At 42.6% G+C, this 19,868-nt stretch overlaps 2 protein-coding genes across 2 annotated transcripts; both read right to left on the reverse strand.

Annotated features, from left to right (window-relative positions):
- Nucleotides 1-9,819: 9,819 nt before the first annotated feature.
- On the reverse strand, nucleotides 9,820-10,257 carry LOC102467731 (40S ribosomal protein S17-like). The gene has a single exon (XM_014582323.2). The coding sequence runs from the start codon at nucleotides 10,255-10,257 to the stop codon at nucleotides 9,880-9,882; it is 378 nt and encodes a 125-aa protein (XP_014437809.1). The 3' UTR covers nucleotides 9,820-9,879.
- Nucleotides 10,258-12,978: 2,721 nt separating this feature from the next.
- Nucleotides 12,979-13,419, reverse strand: LOC102468152 (40S ribosomal protein S17-like). The gene has a single exon (XM_014582324.2). It carries the CDS (start codon nucleotides 13,417-13,419, stop codon nucleotides 13,042-13,044), a length of 378 nt encoding a protein of 125 aa, XP_014437810.1. The 3' UTR covers nucleotides 12,979-13,041.
- Nucleotides 13,420-19,868: the final 6,449 nt, after the last annotated feature.

Consider the following 19,868-nt stretch of genomic DNA (forward strand, 5'->3'; position numbering starts at 1 on the left):
ACTCCCCGGGGGGGGGGGATGGCCATGCCACAATCCCTTCTCCTCCGTTCTCCTCTCAGGATCTTGGCCACACACGCACATGCGGCCGGCGTGAGTTTTAAGCCCCCGGGTCTGGGACGCGAACCACGGTGGACTACATGGGAGTCCAGCGACATAGCCATTACACTAACTGCTGGTCCCTAGTCTCCCCTTTTTATTTCTGTGTTGCCATGAGTCCTCCTCTATGATACAAATCGCATCTGTTTGCACTATTTAGTTTAGAAAATGGGAGACTGGAAATATTTGTTCAGTCACTCATTTATTCCATCATGCATTCATTCAACATAGAATAATTGAGTACCTACAATAGATTACTATCTTGAGTCCTGCCGCAGAGATGAGTAAAGGGGGGATGGAACTCATCTCTTTCGAAACTTAAAACCCAGCTGGATGTGCAACACTTAACACATATGAAACAAAATGTCCTCGAATGCACAATTCTCATCAGAAGATCAGCAAATTAGAGCAGAAAGCCAAAGCTTTGCCGTGCACACCGATGTTGCTGTATCAGCAGAATGAGCAGGAGGGAAAAGAAAAAAGCCACTGTGGTTAAAAGAAACTGCTGGCTTATGGATTTTTTCAAATTACAATCTGCATGCTCTTCTAACAGTGTTAGTTCTGCTTAGATGGCATAGCAGCTTTCATGAGAGTACGAGCTCGGCCTTGTCTTAATGCCTGTGTAAAGAGGTCAGGGAAAATGACTATAGTAACAGCACTGAGCTAGTTGAAAACCACAGTGACTTTCAGAAGAGACAAAAAACACACAATGGAAATTTTTTGCCCACTAAAAACTCCCCTTGAAGTTGTTTCAGAAACATGCTTATGAGCAATATCCTTTTTACCCCTTGGGAGTATTCTCAAGGAAAACAGCTTGCCCTATCTGATGCGTTAAAGTAGTAAAACTGTTTAGTAGCCTGCACTATTTTAATTGAGCAGCACTTGGGCCTTGAGTATTAAGGCAGTGAGCAGCCAAAGAGAATTTGGAGCACATTAATGTCTGACTAAATTGCATGCAGCTAAAAAAGAAGTCAACCCGATTAACGTGAGTCCATACAAATACACAAGTCACAAGTTCTATGAATTCGGTCCCCTTAAGACACTGTATGTTTTTTCTAAATAGTGTTTTGCTGATTTTTAAAATGTTTATTCACAGGGCCAGCAGGTGCCATAGTGGTGAAAGGTCTGGACTTCCACGTGGCCAACCGTGGTTCAAGTCCCATATGTAGCAGCTTGAAATGCCAGGTGTGTGTGTGTGTGTGTGTGTGTGTGCGTGTGTGTATGTGTTCATGCCCAAAATCCCAAGAAGAGAATGGAAGAGAAAGGACTGTGCTGCGGCCATCCCTGCTGCGGGGTGATTTCTCACTTTCTTGCTTACTGTCTCTTTTTGGGAACACGTGTGCCATATGGTAAAAACCTTTTAAAAAAAGTTTATTCACTTAATTCCTCCATGAGCAAGAGAGACAAGAAGAAAGAGACAGAGACAGGCAGAGAAAGATGCTCACAGTCGGATCTTGACACTGTGACTCATCTCCAGCCTTTGGTCAATCCTTAGTCATGGGCAAGGGTACACCTGGAGTCTCTAGACCCAATCCAAGAACCCAACTAAGTGGGATTGACTCCATGTGTGTGTGTGTGTGTGTGTGTGTGTGTGTGCGTGTGTGTATGTGTTCATGCCCAAAATCCCAAGAAGAGAATGGAAGAGAAAGGACTGTGCTGCGGCCATCCCTGCTGCGGGGTGATTTCTCACTTTCTTGCTTACTGTCTCTTTTTGGGAACACGTGTGCCATATGGTAAAAACCTTTTAAAAAAAGTTTATTCACTTAATTCCTCCATGAGCAAGAGAGACAAGAAGAAAGAGACAGAGACAGGCAGAGAAAGATGCTCACAGTCGGATCTTGACACTGTGACTCATCTCCAGCCTTTGGTCAATCCTTAGTCATGGGCAAGGGTACACCTGGAGTCTCTAGACCCAATCCAAGAACCCAACTAAGTGGGATTGACTCATACAGTGTCACGTTCTACTATTGCACCAACATCCAGCCCCCTGGCTAGGCTTTTTGGTTCTTTCTTTTCTGTCAAATTGGTTTTAGGTTGCATCAAAAAAAGAAAGATATGGAACTGAGGCAAGGCAAACTAATAAGAAATGTATCTTAGTTTTAGCTTCTCCACATCAATTTCTTCCCATAGTACTGTAACTTATAACTAAATCCTATACTGGATAATCTGATCATTTAAAGCATTTTAAACTACTCTGGAAAAGAAATAGGTACATTTGTGGGACCAGCAGTTAGTGTAATGGTTATGTCGCTGGACTCCCATGTAGTAGACCACGGTTCGAGTCCCGGGCCCAGCAGCTTAAAACTCACACCAGGTGCATGTGCATGCATGCCCAAGATCCCAAGAGGAGAACGGAGGAGAAGGGATTGTAGCATGGCCATCCCCCGTGCGGGGGTGATTTCTTGCTTTCTGTCTCTCTGTCTCTCTCTGTCTTCCTGGCGAGCACACGCGCCCTGTAGCAAAAACCTGCCCCCCCCCCAAAAAAAAAGAAGAAAGAAAGAGAAAGAAATGGGTACATTTGCAAAAATCCATGCCATATATTGTAAGATGTCTGCATGAAAGCTGTGTAACTTCATTATCACTTCATTGATGTCAAAGTAACCCAACTGCAAAACACAAAGACTCTCATCCTAACTGCTGATAAACAGAGTTTATATGTGATAGCAACGATTTTTTAAATTTTCAAATCAAACGCATTTTTAATATGTCCATAGACCCTGTAGCAAAAACCTGCCCCCCCCCAAAAAAAAGAAGAAAGAAAGAGAAAGAAATGGGTACATTTGCAAAAATCCATGCCATATATTGTAAGATGTCTGCATGAAAGCTGTGTAACTTCATTATCACTTCATTGATGTCAAAGTAACCCAACTGCAAAACACAAAGACTCTCATCCTAACTGCTGATAAACAGAGTTTATATGTGATAGCAACGATTTTTTAAATTTTCAAATCAAACGCATTTTTAATATGTCCATAGAGGAATTTAACTATGAAATCCATGATGAAGAGCAAGTATAAACATCCTTAAAGATGGTATTCATGTGTACGGAAAGATACAATCTTCCAGTTTTCTGTGGTGGTGAACTGTGATAAGTGATTACATAAAGCCTCCACAATAGAGTAATTCAGATATTCCTTGTTCCACAATCTAGCAAAGTTAGCTATAAGTGCTTTTCTAGGAACTGTTTGCTTTTCCTTGCATATTTCTATACTTCTATGAAAAAATTAGAGGTAAACTTCTTTCCCCCTTTATAAGAGAGCAAGAGGGATAGGAAGAGAGACAGAGATAGGTGTTTCGTGTGTTTGCAAACGTTCTGCTCCTGCCTTTCAATTTAGCTAGTATTAATTACAGGCACCTGGTATATTCAGGTTGGCCCAGGAAACAAACCCAGGCCCCCCACGCAGCTGCCAGCCTCTCAAGCAGAGGTGCACAAAGCACTACTGTGGCTGGACCAAGATTACTTATACAAGGAAATGGCATTTCCTCTTATGAGATGAACCTGGCATAGTAGATGTGCTAGTAAGAGAACTTGTAACTCCACAGATGGGCTGTTCTTAGTTCTCACGCTGACCCAAGCCTTAAGAGAACTGACCACTGCTTACAAATCTTTATTTCTCGGGATCAGCAGTTAGCGTAATGGCTATGTTGCTGGACTCCCATGTAGTTGACTGCAGTTTGCATCCCGGACCCGGTGGCTTAAAACTCACGCCGGGCGCATGTGCGTGCATGCCCAAGATCCTGAGAGGAGAATGGAGGAGAAGGGATTGTGGCATGGCCATCCCCCCAGGGGGTGATTTCTCACTTTCTGTCTCTCTGTCTGTCTGGCGAGTGCATGCGCCCTATAATGAAAAAAAAAAAATTTTTATTTCTCATACAAAACTTTTTATTCTTTTTACTTACTCTGCTAAATAATTCAGGCAATCATATAGTGTCTTCAAACTTGAACAAACTTTATATTGAAACTTGAAAGTCTACAAATTAAATCCAAATCTAATAATTCTCTAAATTTACTCCAATACTAGAAAATTACTCTCTTTGGGGCCGGGGGTGGCACAATGGTAATACCATTGGACCCACATGTGAAGGTCTCAATTTCACATCTCTGTGCACACTCCTTGTGCACAGTGCATGTGCCTGTGATCCAAGCTGGTTGAGGCTGAAGGTGGATCATAGTATGGGGATCCTTTTAGGCATGCTTGTCCCTCTCTGTCTCTCTCTTACTCTCTCTCTCTCTGAGTTTCTCTCTCATGGAAGAAATAAATAAACTTCAAAAAAAATTAAGAGGGGCTAGCAGATGTTGTAATGGTTATGCCTCTGGACTCCCACGTAGTTGAACATAGTTTGAGTCCCATACCTGGCAGCTTGAAACTCACACCAGGCACAAGTGCATGTGTGCCCTTGATCCAAAGAGGAGAATGGAGGAGAAGGGACTGTGGCAAGGCCATCCCCCTGGGAGTGATTTCTCACTTTCTGTCTCTCTGTTTCTCCAGGGAATGTACATGCCCTATAGCAAATATTTCTCTCTCTAAAAAACCCCAAAAAACTCTTCTTGTATAATAGAGGTAGTGTTATAAACAAATAGGGAAAGGATGGACTATTTGATAAATGATGTTAAAAATAACAAAAGTGACCATCATAGGGAAGTAGGATTTTTGGTGACTCTTAATATTTCTTTTCATATTTTAATGGTCATTTGAATTTTGACAATGACCCTGAATTATTTATATAGTCAGAAAAACTCAATAAAGCTGTTTCCATCATAAAAATTACAGTATTGGAAAAATTGGCTTTCTATATGTAAATAACTAAAATTAGATCCTTCCCTAACACTCTATTCAAAGTTAAGTTACAAATAGATTAAAGACAAAAATATATCAGGGCCAACTGGTGGCGTGGTAGTTAAGGTAGCTGGATCCCACATGGCTGACAGTACAGTCTGTCTGTACTTCAGGGCTTGCAAGACAAGCAGGGCATGTGTGCATGTGTGCCCAAATTCCTGAGAGGAGAATGGAGGAGGAGAGGAGGAGAGTGTAGCCATTCCCATGGGGGGCAGTGCTTTCTCACTTTTCCCTTGTCTCTCTCTGTCACTCTTCAGCAAGACATATGTATATATAAATAAAACAAAAGCTTAGGTATTAGAAGAAAATACATAGAATTATGTCCTGAGTTAAGCAAAATTTCTTAAGAGAGAAAGATCATGAATCAAACAGGAAAAGATAGATAAACTTGCTTATAATGTATAGATGACTGCTTTAGTCCATTTTGCATTACTAACAAAAACACCTAAACTGGACAAATTTATAAAAGCAGAGGTTTAATAACTCACGGTTCAGTGGCTGGAAAGTCTAAAGGCATCACAAAATGGCAGAAGGCAGAATTTCAAGCAGCATGAATCATGGTGTGTATCCATATGGCCTTCTACCTGTCATTCTGATAGCATTCTCTCTGCTTATAAACTCACAGAACTCAAAGTATAGGAGCCCTGCCCTAATGACATTATTACAACCAAAGGCCCCACCCTAAGATACCATGAAGGAATTAAGTTTTAACTTAAGAGCTTGCTATACAATTAATACAATAAATATGTGAATTTCTGGGGAACATCCAATTACCATTCACCAACAGCAAATTCCAAAACATGAAACTTTGAGGGATAAATCATTATCCAATTCATAACAATGACACCAAAATTAAAAATTTAATTTTCAAATGAGTCTATGTGGTAACATGAGTTACAGACACTACTACTTGGGAGGCTAAAACTACATGGGAGATCTCAGTTTGGTTCTGAACTCATCCTGAAAAACTGGATGCAGTGACACATGCCTGGTAGTCCCAGCTACTTAGGAGGCTGATGGAGGAGGATTGGAAAATAGTGAGATCCCATCTCAAAAACCAAATAAAGAGGAGTCAGCAGGTGGCATGGTGGTTAAAGCACTAGACTCCCAGATGGCTGGCCATGGTTTGCATCCCAGACCTGGCAGCTTGGTTTCTTATTTTGTCTCTCACTTGCTCTCTGGTGAGCACACATGCCCTATAGCAAATTGAATAATAATAATAAATACAATTAAATAAATCATTATGTTTAATAAATTGAGGTTAAGGGACCAGCAGATAGTGTAATGGTTATGTCACTGGACTCCCAAACGGGCAACCACAGCTTGAGTTCTGGATCCAGAGGCTTGAAACTCACTCTGGCACGTGTGCGTGCATGCCCGAAATCCTGAGAGGAGAATGGAGGAGAAGGGATTCCAGCATGGCCAGCCATCCTGAGGGGGTGATTTCTCATTTTCTGTCACTATGTCTCCAGGTAGTGCACATACCCTACAGGAAAAATCTCTCTCAAAAAAAAAAATTGAGGTTAAAAAACAAGCAACAGATCAGAAGGTTGTTTTTTATTTTCTGTCTTTTTGTTTTGTTTTTGAGAGTGAGCAGAAAGCAAGCAAATGTAGTAGAGAGAGAGAAGAGAGAGTGAGGGAAAAAGAAGTTTGTTGACAGTCCTGCTGTTATAATTGTCTGATCCAGCCTTCCAGTTAGCTAGGGTTATAGGCATGCACCACTCCACCCAGCATGTTCAACTTTGTCTAGGATTTGAACCCAAGCCTTCCGTGTGGCCCCAACCTCAAGCGACAGTACCTTACCACTTGAGCCATTGCAGCTCAATCTCACAAGGCATATTTAAGATGTATAGAGTACAGACATACACACTTCAATCAGTGACAGACTGTCTATACTACTGTGGTCCCCTAACAGTGGGAGCTGGAAATTTTCTATGACCACCTGACAGTATAGCCATGCAACAAATGTGGTGATGCTGGTTTAAGTAAGCCTACTGGGCTGCCAGTTTTATAAAAGTATAACATATATGATTATATATAGTCCATAATACTTGATAATGATAGTAAATGACTATTTACTGGTAAATGTATTTACTATGCATTATTTTAGCATATATTTCTTCTATTTATATTTTAAAAAAGAAAGTTTACAGGGGCCAGCAGATGTCACAGGGTTACATCATTGGAAAACTACATGGCCAACTGTGGTTCGAGTCCCAGACCTGATGGCTTAAAACTCCACTCTGGGGGTACCAGCAGATGGTGTCATGGTTATGTTGCTGGACTTGCACATAGCCGACCATGGTTCAAGTCTCAGACCCAGCAACTTAAAACTCATGCCAGGCACCTGTACATGTGTGCCCAAAATCCTGAGAGGAGAATGGAGGAGAAGAAATTGCAGTGAGGCCATCCTCCCCGGGGGATGATTTCTCCTTTTCTGTCTCTCATTCTCTATCTCTCTGGTGAGTGCATGCACCCTATAGCAAAAAATCTCTCTCACAAACAAAACAAGACAAAAAAACTCACGCTGGTTTTGGATCAGTAGATGGTATGATGGTTACATTGCTGGATTCCCACATGGTCGACCACGGTTCAAGTCCCAGACCTGGTGGCTTGAAACATGCCAGGCACGTGTGCATGTATGCTCAAGATCCTGGGAGGAGGATGGAGGAGATGGATTGTAGCATGGCCATCCTTCCTGGAGGTTTAATCTCATCTGGTCTCGAGGGCCAATCAGACCTTAGGCAGGAGTATTTGAATCTCTAATCATCACCCTGGATGTAATGCCAAATTTCAAGTGGAGAACATGCACTGTGACACCCTGAAGGCCTCTCCAGCTTTAATTCTCCTCTCACTTGCTGCATCCCCATGTGTCTGGTGCATACACAGGCCCGTGTGCTCTCAGGATGCACCAGTCTGTTCAACGTCTCCGGTCTTGATTTCAGTCACACTGCTTCCTCTAACCCCTGCCTGGAATACATCATTTTAGCAAAAGTAGTTGACTGGTATGGGGAAGTAACATGAGTAAGAAGGATATGATAAGGTTCTTTGATCATTCATGTTTCTTAGAATGTCATTACCTTCTTTCTGTGTTCAAAGCAAGATCTGGTTCCAACGGAAAGCACGGCCTCTCAGGGCTGTCCTTGCTTACTTAGTCATCATAGAAGTGATATGCCAAGCTAGTACTCCCACTTGACATTTTCATCACTAACACCCTACCACAATCTTGTCAGGGAGGAACCATTACCTCGTTCTACTGACAAGGAAATTGAGCTCAGACAGATTATAAACAACATGCTCAAAGCCATCCTTCTGGGAAGCTGGGAAGCTAGAAGTCAAGCCAAGGATTTTCAGATTCCAAAGCTCATGCTTGAATATTGTCTTCAAGAAGTTGGTCTTGGATATGGTTTTCTTCTGCTCCTTTTCCCTGAGTCCATGTGTTGTTTCATGTCCAGCACTAAAGTCTCCCTACAGACTGGATCTGCTTTGTTCAGGCAGCTCACTGTCAGACTGTGAGAAGCTTCCTTGACCCTGACCGAGTACCAGAATCCATTTTCCTGCTGCACACATTCTTTATTGCTGCCTGCTTGCCTGGGTATCCAATATAATCTGCCATCTCTGGGCTCACCCGTCTGATGCAAGAACGAACTCCTGCAGAGAGAGCCCTGAGACCAACTGCCTATAGAAACTATGAGCTTTTATTACCACACCTGGGTCTAAGCCCCCTGAGTTCACCCTATCTCGGTCAGCAAGTCAGTTTACAAGTCCTGCTCCTCCCAGCCTTCTCCACTAGATCCCAAGTTAAGGTAGCTCCTTTCAGAGGTGCTTGAGCAAGACAGCTTCAATGAGGCCAAATGAGCAAGACTGTCATGTAGCTTTTTCTGTTTGTTTGTTCCCAGCACCTTAATCCGAGTTTCTCCAGAAACCAACTTTGAGACAAGAATTTGAGTCCAAGTAGTTTATTTTGGAGTGACCCCTGTGAGTACTTGAGTGATCAGTGTCTCTGGGGAAATATGAATGACAGTGCAGGACACATTCCAGCATCATCCCATGTAAGGAAAGCCTAAGGATCTCCCCCTTCCATCCCCATGGTCATTAGCTGAGGTCGACACTTGCACTTCAGACTGAATTCTTCAAGTGGTGAGTAGTGGAGGCTTGCAGTAGGCTGCCCTGGCACATACTGTGACGGTGAGTACTACATATGATAGGAAGAGCACAGGGAGCATTAGTTACAATTAGTACAAATGAGTAAAAACTGAGCTGGCCCCATAGCACAGCAGTTAAACCCTATGCATAGAAAGCTGGATCCCATATGACTAACCACAGTATGAATCCTAGCCACAGAAGCTTGAAAAACACACTGAGCACTTGTGCATATATGCCCTGAATTCTGACAGAATGAAGAAATGGAGGAAAAAGGATTGTGGTATGACCATGCTCCCATTGGGAGGTGGTTTCTGTCCAAGGGCGATAGCCATGCCACAATCCCTTCTCCATTTTCCTTCTGGGATTCTGGACATGCAAACATGCACACCTGGCTTATGTTTCAAGCTGTTAGGTACAGGACTTGAACCACACTTGGCCATGTGGGAATCCAGTGCCTTGACCACCACACCACCTGCCAGTTTTGGTTTTAAAACTGATATATATTTTTATTCTCTGTCTCCTCCGTCCCTCTCTCTTCTTCCTTCCTAACTTCCTTCCCTCCTTCTTTCCTTCATTCTTTTCTCCCTCCCTCTTTCCTTCGCTTCTTTTTCCTTCCTCCTTCTTTCTTTTCCTTTCTATCTTTTTTTTTCCAATATACATGTCCCATTTCACTGGGAAATGCCATAATAATAAGCTATTCTATGTTCTTTCTTTCTTTTTTTTTTGGTTGTCCCAGGTTTATTGGAAATTGTACGGCATAGCAGAAAGATTCAAACGGCTCCACGTGGGGTTTTGAAATTCATTCCAACTGTAGCTGCGTGACCTGCAGGTTGGACAGGCTGCCAAAGTCCGAAAGCTTCAGCATTTCCTTAGTGTCAGGATCCACTTCAATGATTTCTTGATCCAGGGCTGAGACCTCCGGAACATAATTATCTCTCCTTTCTCGCTCCTCCTCTTGCAGCTTGATGGAGATGCCTCTCACCGGGCCTCTCTGAATGCACTTCATGAGATGCGTGACATAGCCTGCTATCTTGTTGCGGAGCTTCTTGCTGGGAATGATGGCGAGCTCCTCACACGCGCGCTTGTTCGTGTGGAAGTCGTTGCCCAGATGTGTGTAATACTTCTCGATGATGATCCGGGCCGCCTTCTTCACGGTTTTGGTGAAAACGCAGCCCATGTCAGCGGATCCTTGGTGAAAGACCAAGCTATTCTATTTTCAAGCAAAATCAATATTCACAAGATAGTCTATTTACAAAACCAGACTGAGTTTTTGTTGGAGTAGATTTTTCTTTTTTTAATTTGCTATACAGCACATTTGCTCACTGGAGAGAAACAGAGAGAGAGAGAGAAAGTGAGAAAGCATCTCTGCCCCCACCCCCTGTAGGGGATGACCACAGTACAATCTCTTCTCCAATCTCTACTCAGGATTTTTGAGCAAACACGCATATGCTCACTGAGTGCTTTGAAATTGTAGGGCCCAGGACTCGAACCACACAGTGGTCATGCAGGATCTAGCCACCTTAACCACTATGTCCTGGAGTCATTTTTTTTTTTTTGGTAGAGGGTGTGTGAACTCACCACAGAGAAAGACAGAGACAGAGACAGTGAGAGGGAAACTGAGAAATCCACCCCCATGGGGATGGCCACTCTGCAACCTCTTCTCCATTCTCCTCCTGGGATCTTGGGCACGCACACACATACGCCCGGCGTGAGTTTCAAATCACCAAGTCCAGAACTCAAACCTCAGCCATGTGGGAGTCCAGCGATTTAACCACTATGCCATCTGCTGGCCCCTGGAGTAGATCATCTTAATAGACATTATATTACTTTTCATGACTCTTCTTACTAAATATATTATGACACTTGTTAAAGACCAAAGGCTTGGGTCAGCAGGTGGCATAGTGATTGAGGTGTTGGACTCCCACATGGCTGACTGTGGTTCAAGTCCCAAGCCTGGTGGCTTGCTTTTTCACTCTCCCTTTTTCCCTCTCTCTGTCTCTCACTGGTCAAACTGAAGAATAATAATACATAAATAGAATTAAATAAATAATTCTTAATAGACTGAAGCCTTTAGTTCAACTTTGGGGGGGGGATTTTTGCTACAGGGCACAGGTACTTGCTAGAAAAACAGAGAGACATAGACAGAAAGGAAGAAATCATACCCCGAGGGGATGGCCACTCCGCAATCCCTTCTCCTCCATTCTTCTCGGGATCTTGGGCACGCACACACATGTGCCCAGCATGAGTTTAAGCCACCGGATCCAGGACTCGAACCACAGTCAACTATATGGGAGTTCAGCGACATAGCTGTTACACTAACTGTTGGTCCCAACTTTGCATTTTTCTAACCAGTATACACATTTATTAAATAATTCTAATCCTACCACTTTCCATTCCACTGCATCATATGATAAACGCCTTCGTGGTTATTCAAAGTCAAGCTGGCCTGCTGTGGTTAGCTTGGGAGCCAGCCTTTAGCACTCTGCTATAGGTGTGGTCCCTGAGAAAGTTAAGGGCAGACTTTCTTCTCTTTGATAAACCTGACTACTATCATTTCCTCTTTCTCAAGGAGTGATTTTCTGATTCTCCATACATAAAATATTGGGAAAGCCACAAACATTACCGGGCAATTCAACCTTCTTATTCCATTTGGGGTAATTTAAACCATGCATATTAATACTAGCATTCCTCAGATGCTGATAGATGAGTAAGAATCAGATCATGAGCTTCATAAGTATACTGGGGAGCAGGGATTCCTAAGAACTACGGATTCCACAAATCACTTAAGTAAATAATGGAAAATAATAGTTTATTTTAAGCCCTTTGAAAAGTTGAAAAATGATGCAAAAGGAAAGAGCTCATCTGTTCTTAGTCAGATTTTGACCTTTGACTATATAAACACGAGACACACATGGGCTAGAGCTAGAAAACAGAGCGGTACTGTGCTATGCAGATGAACAAAATGAATCTTCTTAAGAGATACAAGATGTACTGGAGTACCATTACACAGAATGTTACAGCCTACAAAGCCTTCTTATTTTTGAGAGAGAGGTTTTTGCTATAGGGCATGAGCACTCACCAGAGATAGAGAGAGAGAGAAAGCAAGAAATCACTCTCTAAAGAGGATGGCTATGCCACACCACCCTCCTCTTGGGATTTTGGGCACACAAACACATGTGCCCAGCATAATTTTGGGCATGCACACATATGCACTTGGCATGAGTTTCAAGCCTCCAGGTCTGGGACATGAACCATGGTTGACCATGTGTGAGTCCAGTGCCTTAACCACACCACCTGCTGACCCCTAAGCCAACAAAGCCTTCAAGAAGGCAATTGTTAAGGTCCTAGCAATCTCAGTTACCATGTTTCTATCTTTTCTTTCTTTCTGTCTTTTTTTTTTTTTTAAGTCTGTAGCATGAGAAGATTGGACCAGATGTTTTCTAGTTTTTCCTGCTCTACTATGCTGATGCAAGGACCCATCAAATCAGGCTATTTTGGAATCCACGTGATATCAATACTTCTTCTGCTCCCACTACCCCGATGCTACAACCCTTTCTTATCTGGCTAAAAAGTTCCTTTTTAAGGGGCTTGTAACTGATGTAGAGGTTAAGGTGGTGAGATATCACATGACCAACCACATAGTTTGAGTCCTGGATCCAGTGGTTTGAAAACTTGGCAGGCACATATGCATATGTGTCCAAAATCCCAAGAGGAGAAGGCATGGCAGCATGGCTATTACTCGTAGGTGGTAATTTCTCACTTTGCCTCACACTGTCTCTCTCTCTGTCTCTCTTGCATGAGCACATGTGCCCTATAGCAAAAACATGTGCCCTTTTTTTTAAAAAAAATGTTTATTTCTTTATTTGTTCTTTCTTTCTTTTTTTTTTGGTTGTCCCAGGTTTATTGGAAATTGTACGGCATAGCAGAAAGATTCAAACGGCTCCACGTGGGGTTTTGAAATTCATTCCAACTGTAGCTGCGTGACCTGCAGGTTGGACAGGCTGCCAAAGTCCGAAAGCTTCAGCATTTCCTTAGTGTCAGGATCCACTTCAATGATTTCTTGATCCAGGGCTGAGACCTCCGGAACATAATTATCTCTCCTTTCTCGCTCCTCCTCTTGCAGCTTGATGGAGATGCCTCTCACCGGGCCTCTCTGAATGCACTTCATGAGATGCGTGACATAGCCTGCTATCTTGTTGCGGAGCTTCTTGCTGGGAATGATGGCGAGCTCCTCACACGCGCGCTTGTTCGTGTGGAAGTCGTTGCCCAGATGTGTGTAATACTTCTCGATGATGATCCGGGCCGCCTTCTTCACGGTTTTGGTGAAAACGCAGCCCATGTCAGCGGATCCTTGGTGAAAGACCAAGCTATTCTATTTTCAAGCAAAATCAATATTCACAAGATAGTCTATTTACAAAACCAGACTGAGTTTTTGTTGGAGTAGATTTTTCTTTTTTTAATTTGCTATACAGCACATTTGCTCACTGGAGAGAAACAGAGAGAGAGAGAGAAAGTGAGAAAGCATCTCTGCCCCCACCCCCTGTAGGGGATGACCACAGTACAATCTCTTCTCCAATCTCTACTCAGGATTTTTGAGCAAACACGCATATGCTCACTGAGTGCTTTGAAATTGTAGGGCCCAGGACTCGAACCACACAGTGGTCATGCAGGATCTAGCCACCTTAACCACTATGTCCTGGAGTCATTTTTTTTTTTTTGGTAGAGGGTGTGTGAACTCACCACAGAGAAAGACAGAGACAGAGACAGTGAGAGGGAAACTGAGAAATCCACCCCCATGGGGATGGCCACTCTGCAACCTCTTCTCCATTCTCCTCCTGGGATCTTGGGCACGCACACACATACGCCCGGCGTGAGTTTCAAATCACCAAGTCCAGAACTCAAACCTCAGCCATGTGGGAGTCCAGCGATTTAACCACTATGCCATCTGCTGGCCCCTGGAGTAGATCATCTTAATAGACATTATATTACTTTTCATGACTCTTCTTACTAAATATATTATGACACTTGTTAAAGACCAAAGGCTTGGGTCAGCAGGTGGCATAGTGATTGAGGTGTTGGACTCCCACATGGCTGACTGTGGTTCAAGTCCCAAGCCTGGTGGCTTGCTTTTTCACTCTCCCTTTTTCCCTCTCTCTGTCTCTCACTGGTCAAACTGAAGAATAATAATACATAAATAGAATTAAATAAATAATTCTTAATAGACTGAAGCCTTTAGTTCAACTTTGGGGGGGGGATTTTTGCTACAGGGCACAGGTACTTGCTAGAAAAACAGAGAGACATAGACAGAAAGGAAGAAATCATACCCCGAGGGGATGGCCACTCCGCAATCCCTTCTCCTCCATTCTTCTCGGGATCTTGGGCACGCACACACATGTGCCCAGCATGAGTTTAAGCCACCGGATCCAGGACTCGAACCACAGTCAACTATATGGGAGTTCAGCGACATAGCTGTTACACTAACTGTTGGTCCCAACTTTGCATTTTTCTAACCAGTATACACATTTATTAAATAATTCTAATCCTACCACTTTCCATTCCACTGCATCATATGATAAACGCCTTCGTGGTTATTCAAAGTCAAGCTGGCCTGCTGTGGTTAGCTTGGGAGCCAGCCTTTAGCACTCTGCTATAGGTGTGGTCCCTGAGAAAGTTAAGGGCAGACTTTCTTCTCTTTGATAAACCTGACTACTATCATTTCCTCTTTCTCAAGGAGTGATTTTCTGATTCTCCATACATAAAATATTGGGAAAGCCACAAACATTACCGGGCAATTCAACCTTCTTATTCCATTTGGGGTAATTTAAACCATGCATATTAATACTAGCATTCCTCAGATGCTGATAGATGAGTAAGAATCAGATCATGAGCTTCATAAGTATACTGGGGAGCAGGGATTCCTAAGAACTACGGATTCCACAAATCACTTAAGTAAATAATGGAAAATAATAGTTTATTTTAAGCCCTTTGAAAAGTTGAAAAATGATGCAAAAGGAAAGAGCTCATCTGTTCTTAGTCAGATTTTGACCTTTGACTATATAAACACGAGACACACATGGGCTAGAGCTAGAAAACAGAGCGGTACTGTGCTATGCAGATGAACAAAATGAATCTTCTTAAGAGATACAAGATGTACTGGAGTACCATTACACAGAATGTTACAGCCTACAAAGCCTTCTTATTTTTGAGAGAGAGGTTTTTGCTATAGGGCATGAGCACTCACCAGAGATAGAGAGAGAGAGAAAGCAAGAAATCACTCTCTAAAGAGGATGGCTATGCCACACCACCCTCCTCTTGGGATTTTGGGCACACAAACACATGTGCCCAGCATAATTTTGGGCATGCACACATATGCACTTGGCATGAGTTTCAAGCCTCCAGGTCTGGGACATGAACCATGGTTGACCATGTGTGAGTCCAGTGCCTTAACCACACCACCTGCTGACCCCTAAGCCAACAAAGCCTTCAAGAAGGCAATTGTTAAGGTCCTAGCAATCTCAGTTACCATGTTTCTATCTTTTCTTTCTTTCTGTCTTTTTTTTTTTTTTAAGTCTGTAGCATGAGAAGATTGGACCAGATGTTTTCTAGTTTTTCCTGCTCTACTATGCTGATGCAAGGACCCATCAAATCAGGCTATTTTGGAATCCACGTGATATCAATACTTCTTCTGCTCCCACTACCCCGATGCTACAACCCTTTCTTATCTGGCTAAAAAGTTCCTTTTTAAGGGGCTTGTAACTGATGTAGAGGTTAAGGTGGTGAGATATCACATGACCAACCACATAGTTTGAGTCCTGGATCCAGTGGTTTGAAAACTTGGCAGGCACATATGCATATGTGTCCAAAATCCCAAGAGGAGAAGGCATGGCAGCATGGCTATTACTCGTAGGTGGTAATTTCTCACTTTGCCTCACACTGTCTCTCTCTCTGTCTCTCTTGCATGAGCACATGTGCCCTATAGCAAAAACATGTGCCCTTTTTTTTAAAAAAAATGTTTATTTCTTTATTTCTTCCATGAGTGAGAGAATCAGAGAAAGAGAAAGACATCTTCCACAGAATCTTCATGCCATAATCCACTCCTTCAGCCAGTTTTGGATTATAAGCACCCATGTGTCTGGTGTACTCAGGAGCACTCCAAGAACCATTGTGGAATCTCTCCACATGGGTCAGCCTTCTAGAGCACTAAAAAAAAAATTATTTAATTCCATTTGTTGTTGTGATTATTATTATTTATTATTAAATTTGACCAGAGAGAGAGAGAGAAAAGAAAAGTGAGAAAGTGAGCCTCCAGGTCCAGGACTTGAACCACTATCAGCTATCTGGGAATTCAGCACCTTCAACCACCTCACCCTCTGCTGGCCCCGAGCATTGTGTTTTTATCACTGTGCCATGCTCCAGCTCCTGGAATGAAAATTCTATCCTATGTCATCTTGACATGAACATACTACAACTAATGCAATGATGTGCAGGTCCCTGCCAACAGCATCATGCTTCTGTAAGGGACTATGAAGGCCCCAGCACCAATAAGTCCTCTGCTACTAGATAATGAAATTACCTGGTAGAAAATGGGCACCAGGGAAAGGGGGGAAATAGCTTCTCTAATCTTTTTTTTATTAGCAGAATCAGGTTAGGAGGTTGGTTATTTGTTACTGTGACCTCAAGCTACTCTGTAAGAACACTTACCTTTTACAAAAAAAAAAAAAGAAAAACCTGATTTTATCTATTTTATTTTTATTTATTATTATTATTATTTTATTTACTTCACCAGAGAGAGAGAGAAAAACCCAGGACTGGAATTCAGTTGGCTATGTGGAAGTCCAATGCCTTAACTGTTTTGCCCTCTTCTGGCCCCTATATAAGGGAATTTCATATGAATCTTTTTGTAACTGGTCAAGGAAGACCTATATTCTGGCCAGCCACAGTGATGCAGCAGTAATGCAACATTTTGTGATGCTGAGACCATGTGGGAAGGTCCGAGGTTCATGTCCTGAGGTCATTCTATGCACACTGAGCACACATGCCATGATCCTTGCTGGCTGAGGCTGGGGTAGTATTGCAGTGTGAAGATCATGATGAGGGTGTCTCCCTCTCTCATGGAAGAGGTAAATAAGCTTTACAAAGAAGAGGAAGGTAAAATTCAAGTACTCACAGAGATTTTAAGGAGCAACCCAGGGCAACTGCATCTGCCTAGAATAAATACTGCTGAAATAGCCTAAGAACTGACCCATTTCTGTATTCCCATCGCACACTCATGGGTATTCTAAATTAGAATCCGAATGAAAACTAACAGCAGTAAAAAGAAGTGCACTCTAAAGAGATTTTCATTATATATTTACTCAATATAAATGAGTATAAAAGAGAATTTTTAATTTTCCCATTTTATTTTTCTATTTTTTGACTATTTCTCAAAATGAGCAGTTTTATTTTTTGAAATAAAAATAATATACATTAATTTAAATAAATTCAGACAACAGAAAAGGTATAAAGGAAAAAAGAAAGTTGTCTTTAATCCCATCACCCAAAGAAACTAACAGTTTGATGGGCACATATAGAATTTTTAGCTGTGGGGCCACCAGGTGGCGTAATGGCTAAGGTGCTGGGTATGCACATGGTCCACCACTATTTGAACCCTGGCCTGATGGCATGAAAATCACGCAGGGCATTTACGCGTGTGTGCCCAAAGTCTCAAGAGGAGAATAGAGGAGAAGGGACTGTGGTGTGGCCTCCCTGCTGGGAGTGATTTCTCACTTCCTCTCTTTCTCTCTATGTTTCTCTCAAGCAAGCACACATACTCTATGGCAAAAACCTAAAATAAAAAACAAAACAGAATTTTTTGCTGTGCATATACAGAAAACATACACATATTATACATGATGTTTTATAGTCCTTCTTTTCTTAATTAAACTTAACATATTCTGGATATTTTTGCTATTTTTATAAAGTATATTTGTTTCTTTCATAAGCAAGAGAGAGACAGCAACCTCAACAAGGCAATCCTGCCATTGACATGGCAGCTTTCCAGCCTCAGCCAACCCTGAATCATACACATGTGTATGCCCGGCATTCTTAGGGAGTTCCCCAGACTCACATCTGGAACCTTCCCATATGGGTCTCACAGGGCATCACATTTTACAACTGTGCCTGATGGTAGCATGTGTGTGTGAGTGTGTGTGACATACATACAGAATTACTTATTGGGGCCAGCAGGTGTTATAGTGGTTAAGGCACTGGACTTCCACGTGTTGGATCATGGTTCAAGTCCTGGATTCAGCGGCTTGAAACACACCAGATGAGTGTGCGTGCGTGCCCAAAATCCTGAGAGGAGAATAGAGGAGAAAGGACTGTGGAATGGTCATCCTCTGGGGGGGGGTGGTTATTCCTCACTTTCTGTCTCTCTAGGGAGTAGATGCACCCCAAAGCAAAAAAATAAAAATAAAAATAAAAATAAATTGGGACCAGTAGTTGACATAATGGCTATGTTGCTGGAGTCCCATGTAGTCAATCATGGTTCGAGTCCCTGACCCAGTGGCTTAAACTCATGCTGGGCTCATGTGCATGCATGCCCAAGATCCTGAGAGGAGAATGGAGGAGAAGGGATTGCGGTGTGGCCATTACCCCTGGGCGGTGATTTCTTGCTTTCTGTCTCTCTCTTTCTGGTGAGTGCACGCGCCCTATAGCAAAAAAAAAAAACCTCTCCAAAAAAATTAATATTATTTTGAGAGATTTTTGCTATAGGACACATGTGCTCACAGAGAGACAGAGAGAGACAGAAAGCGAGAAATCACCCCCCGGGGGATGGCCATACCGCAACCCATTCTCCTCTCAGGATTTTGGGCATGCACGCACACATGCCCTACCTAAGTTATAAGCCACCAGGTCTGGAACTCAAACCACAGTTGACTATGTGGGAGTCCAGTGACATAACCATTACACCATCTGATGGTCCCTAATTTATTTATTTATTTAAAAGTTAACTTTATTTATTCATTTATTTATTTATTTTGATTTGCCCAGAGAGGGACAGAATGAGAGAAAGTGAGAAAGCAAGCTGCCAGGTCCAGGACTCAAACTACAGTCTGCCATTTGAGAGTCCAGCGCCCTTAACCACCACACCACCTCCTGGCTCCGCTAATTCATTAATTTTTTAAAAAAATTTTTGTTATAGGGCATATGTGCTCACCAGAGAGAGAGAGGGAAAGTGCGAAAGCAAGCGCCCAGTTCCAAGCCCCAAATCATGCTTGGTCATGTGGGAGTCCAGAGTCTCAACCACCACACCACCTGCTGGCCCTTCTATATATATTTTTAAAAACAATCTGTCCAAACAGCTTTCTTTCTTTCCATATCTAACAAGGTGGATTGCTTCATCTGTGGAATACTTTAGTCTGGTATTCTAAATTATAATTATCTCCCAAGTCACATCCTACTTTTGAGAGCAGCCCAGGCAGATGTTCTCTGCCTCACAGCAAGCCTGCACAGAACGATGCTGACCCACGAGCCCTGCGGCTTCTCTAATGAATAATGTGAGGTGCAGGCCCAGTCCTGCCTTGCAGGAGGAAAACGAAAAGTCAGTTATTGTAAAATCAACACTCACTGGAAGGGAATAAAAGGATAAGGTTCCTGCTGGATAGGGAAGAGAGAGTTTGAGAGAAAACAAGTATTTCCAGCAGGAAATTTGAGGATGTAAAGAAGAATGATCCAGTCAGAATGGTAAAGTGAAGTGTTTGAACTGTTTTACACTGAGATAGGGGAGAAAGTAAGGCTTGTGGAAGT

This window comes from Tupaia chinensis, unplaced genomic scaffold (genome assembly GCF_000334495.1).
Source record: "Tupaia chinensis unplaced genomic scaffold, TupChi_1.0 Scaffold143584_1, whole genome shotgun sequence".
Classification (NCBI taxonomy): Eukaryota; Metazoa; Chordata; class Mammalia; order Scandentia; family Tupaiidae; genus Tupaia; species Tupaia belangeri.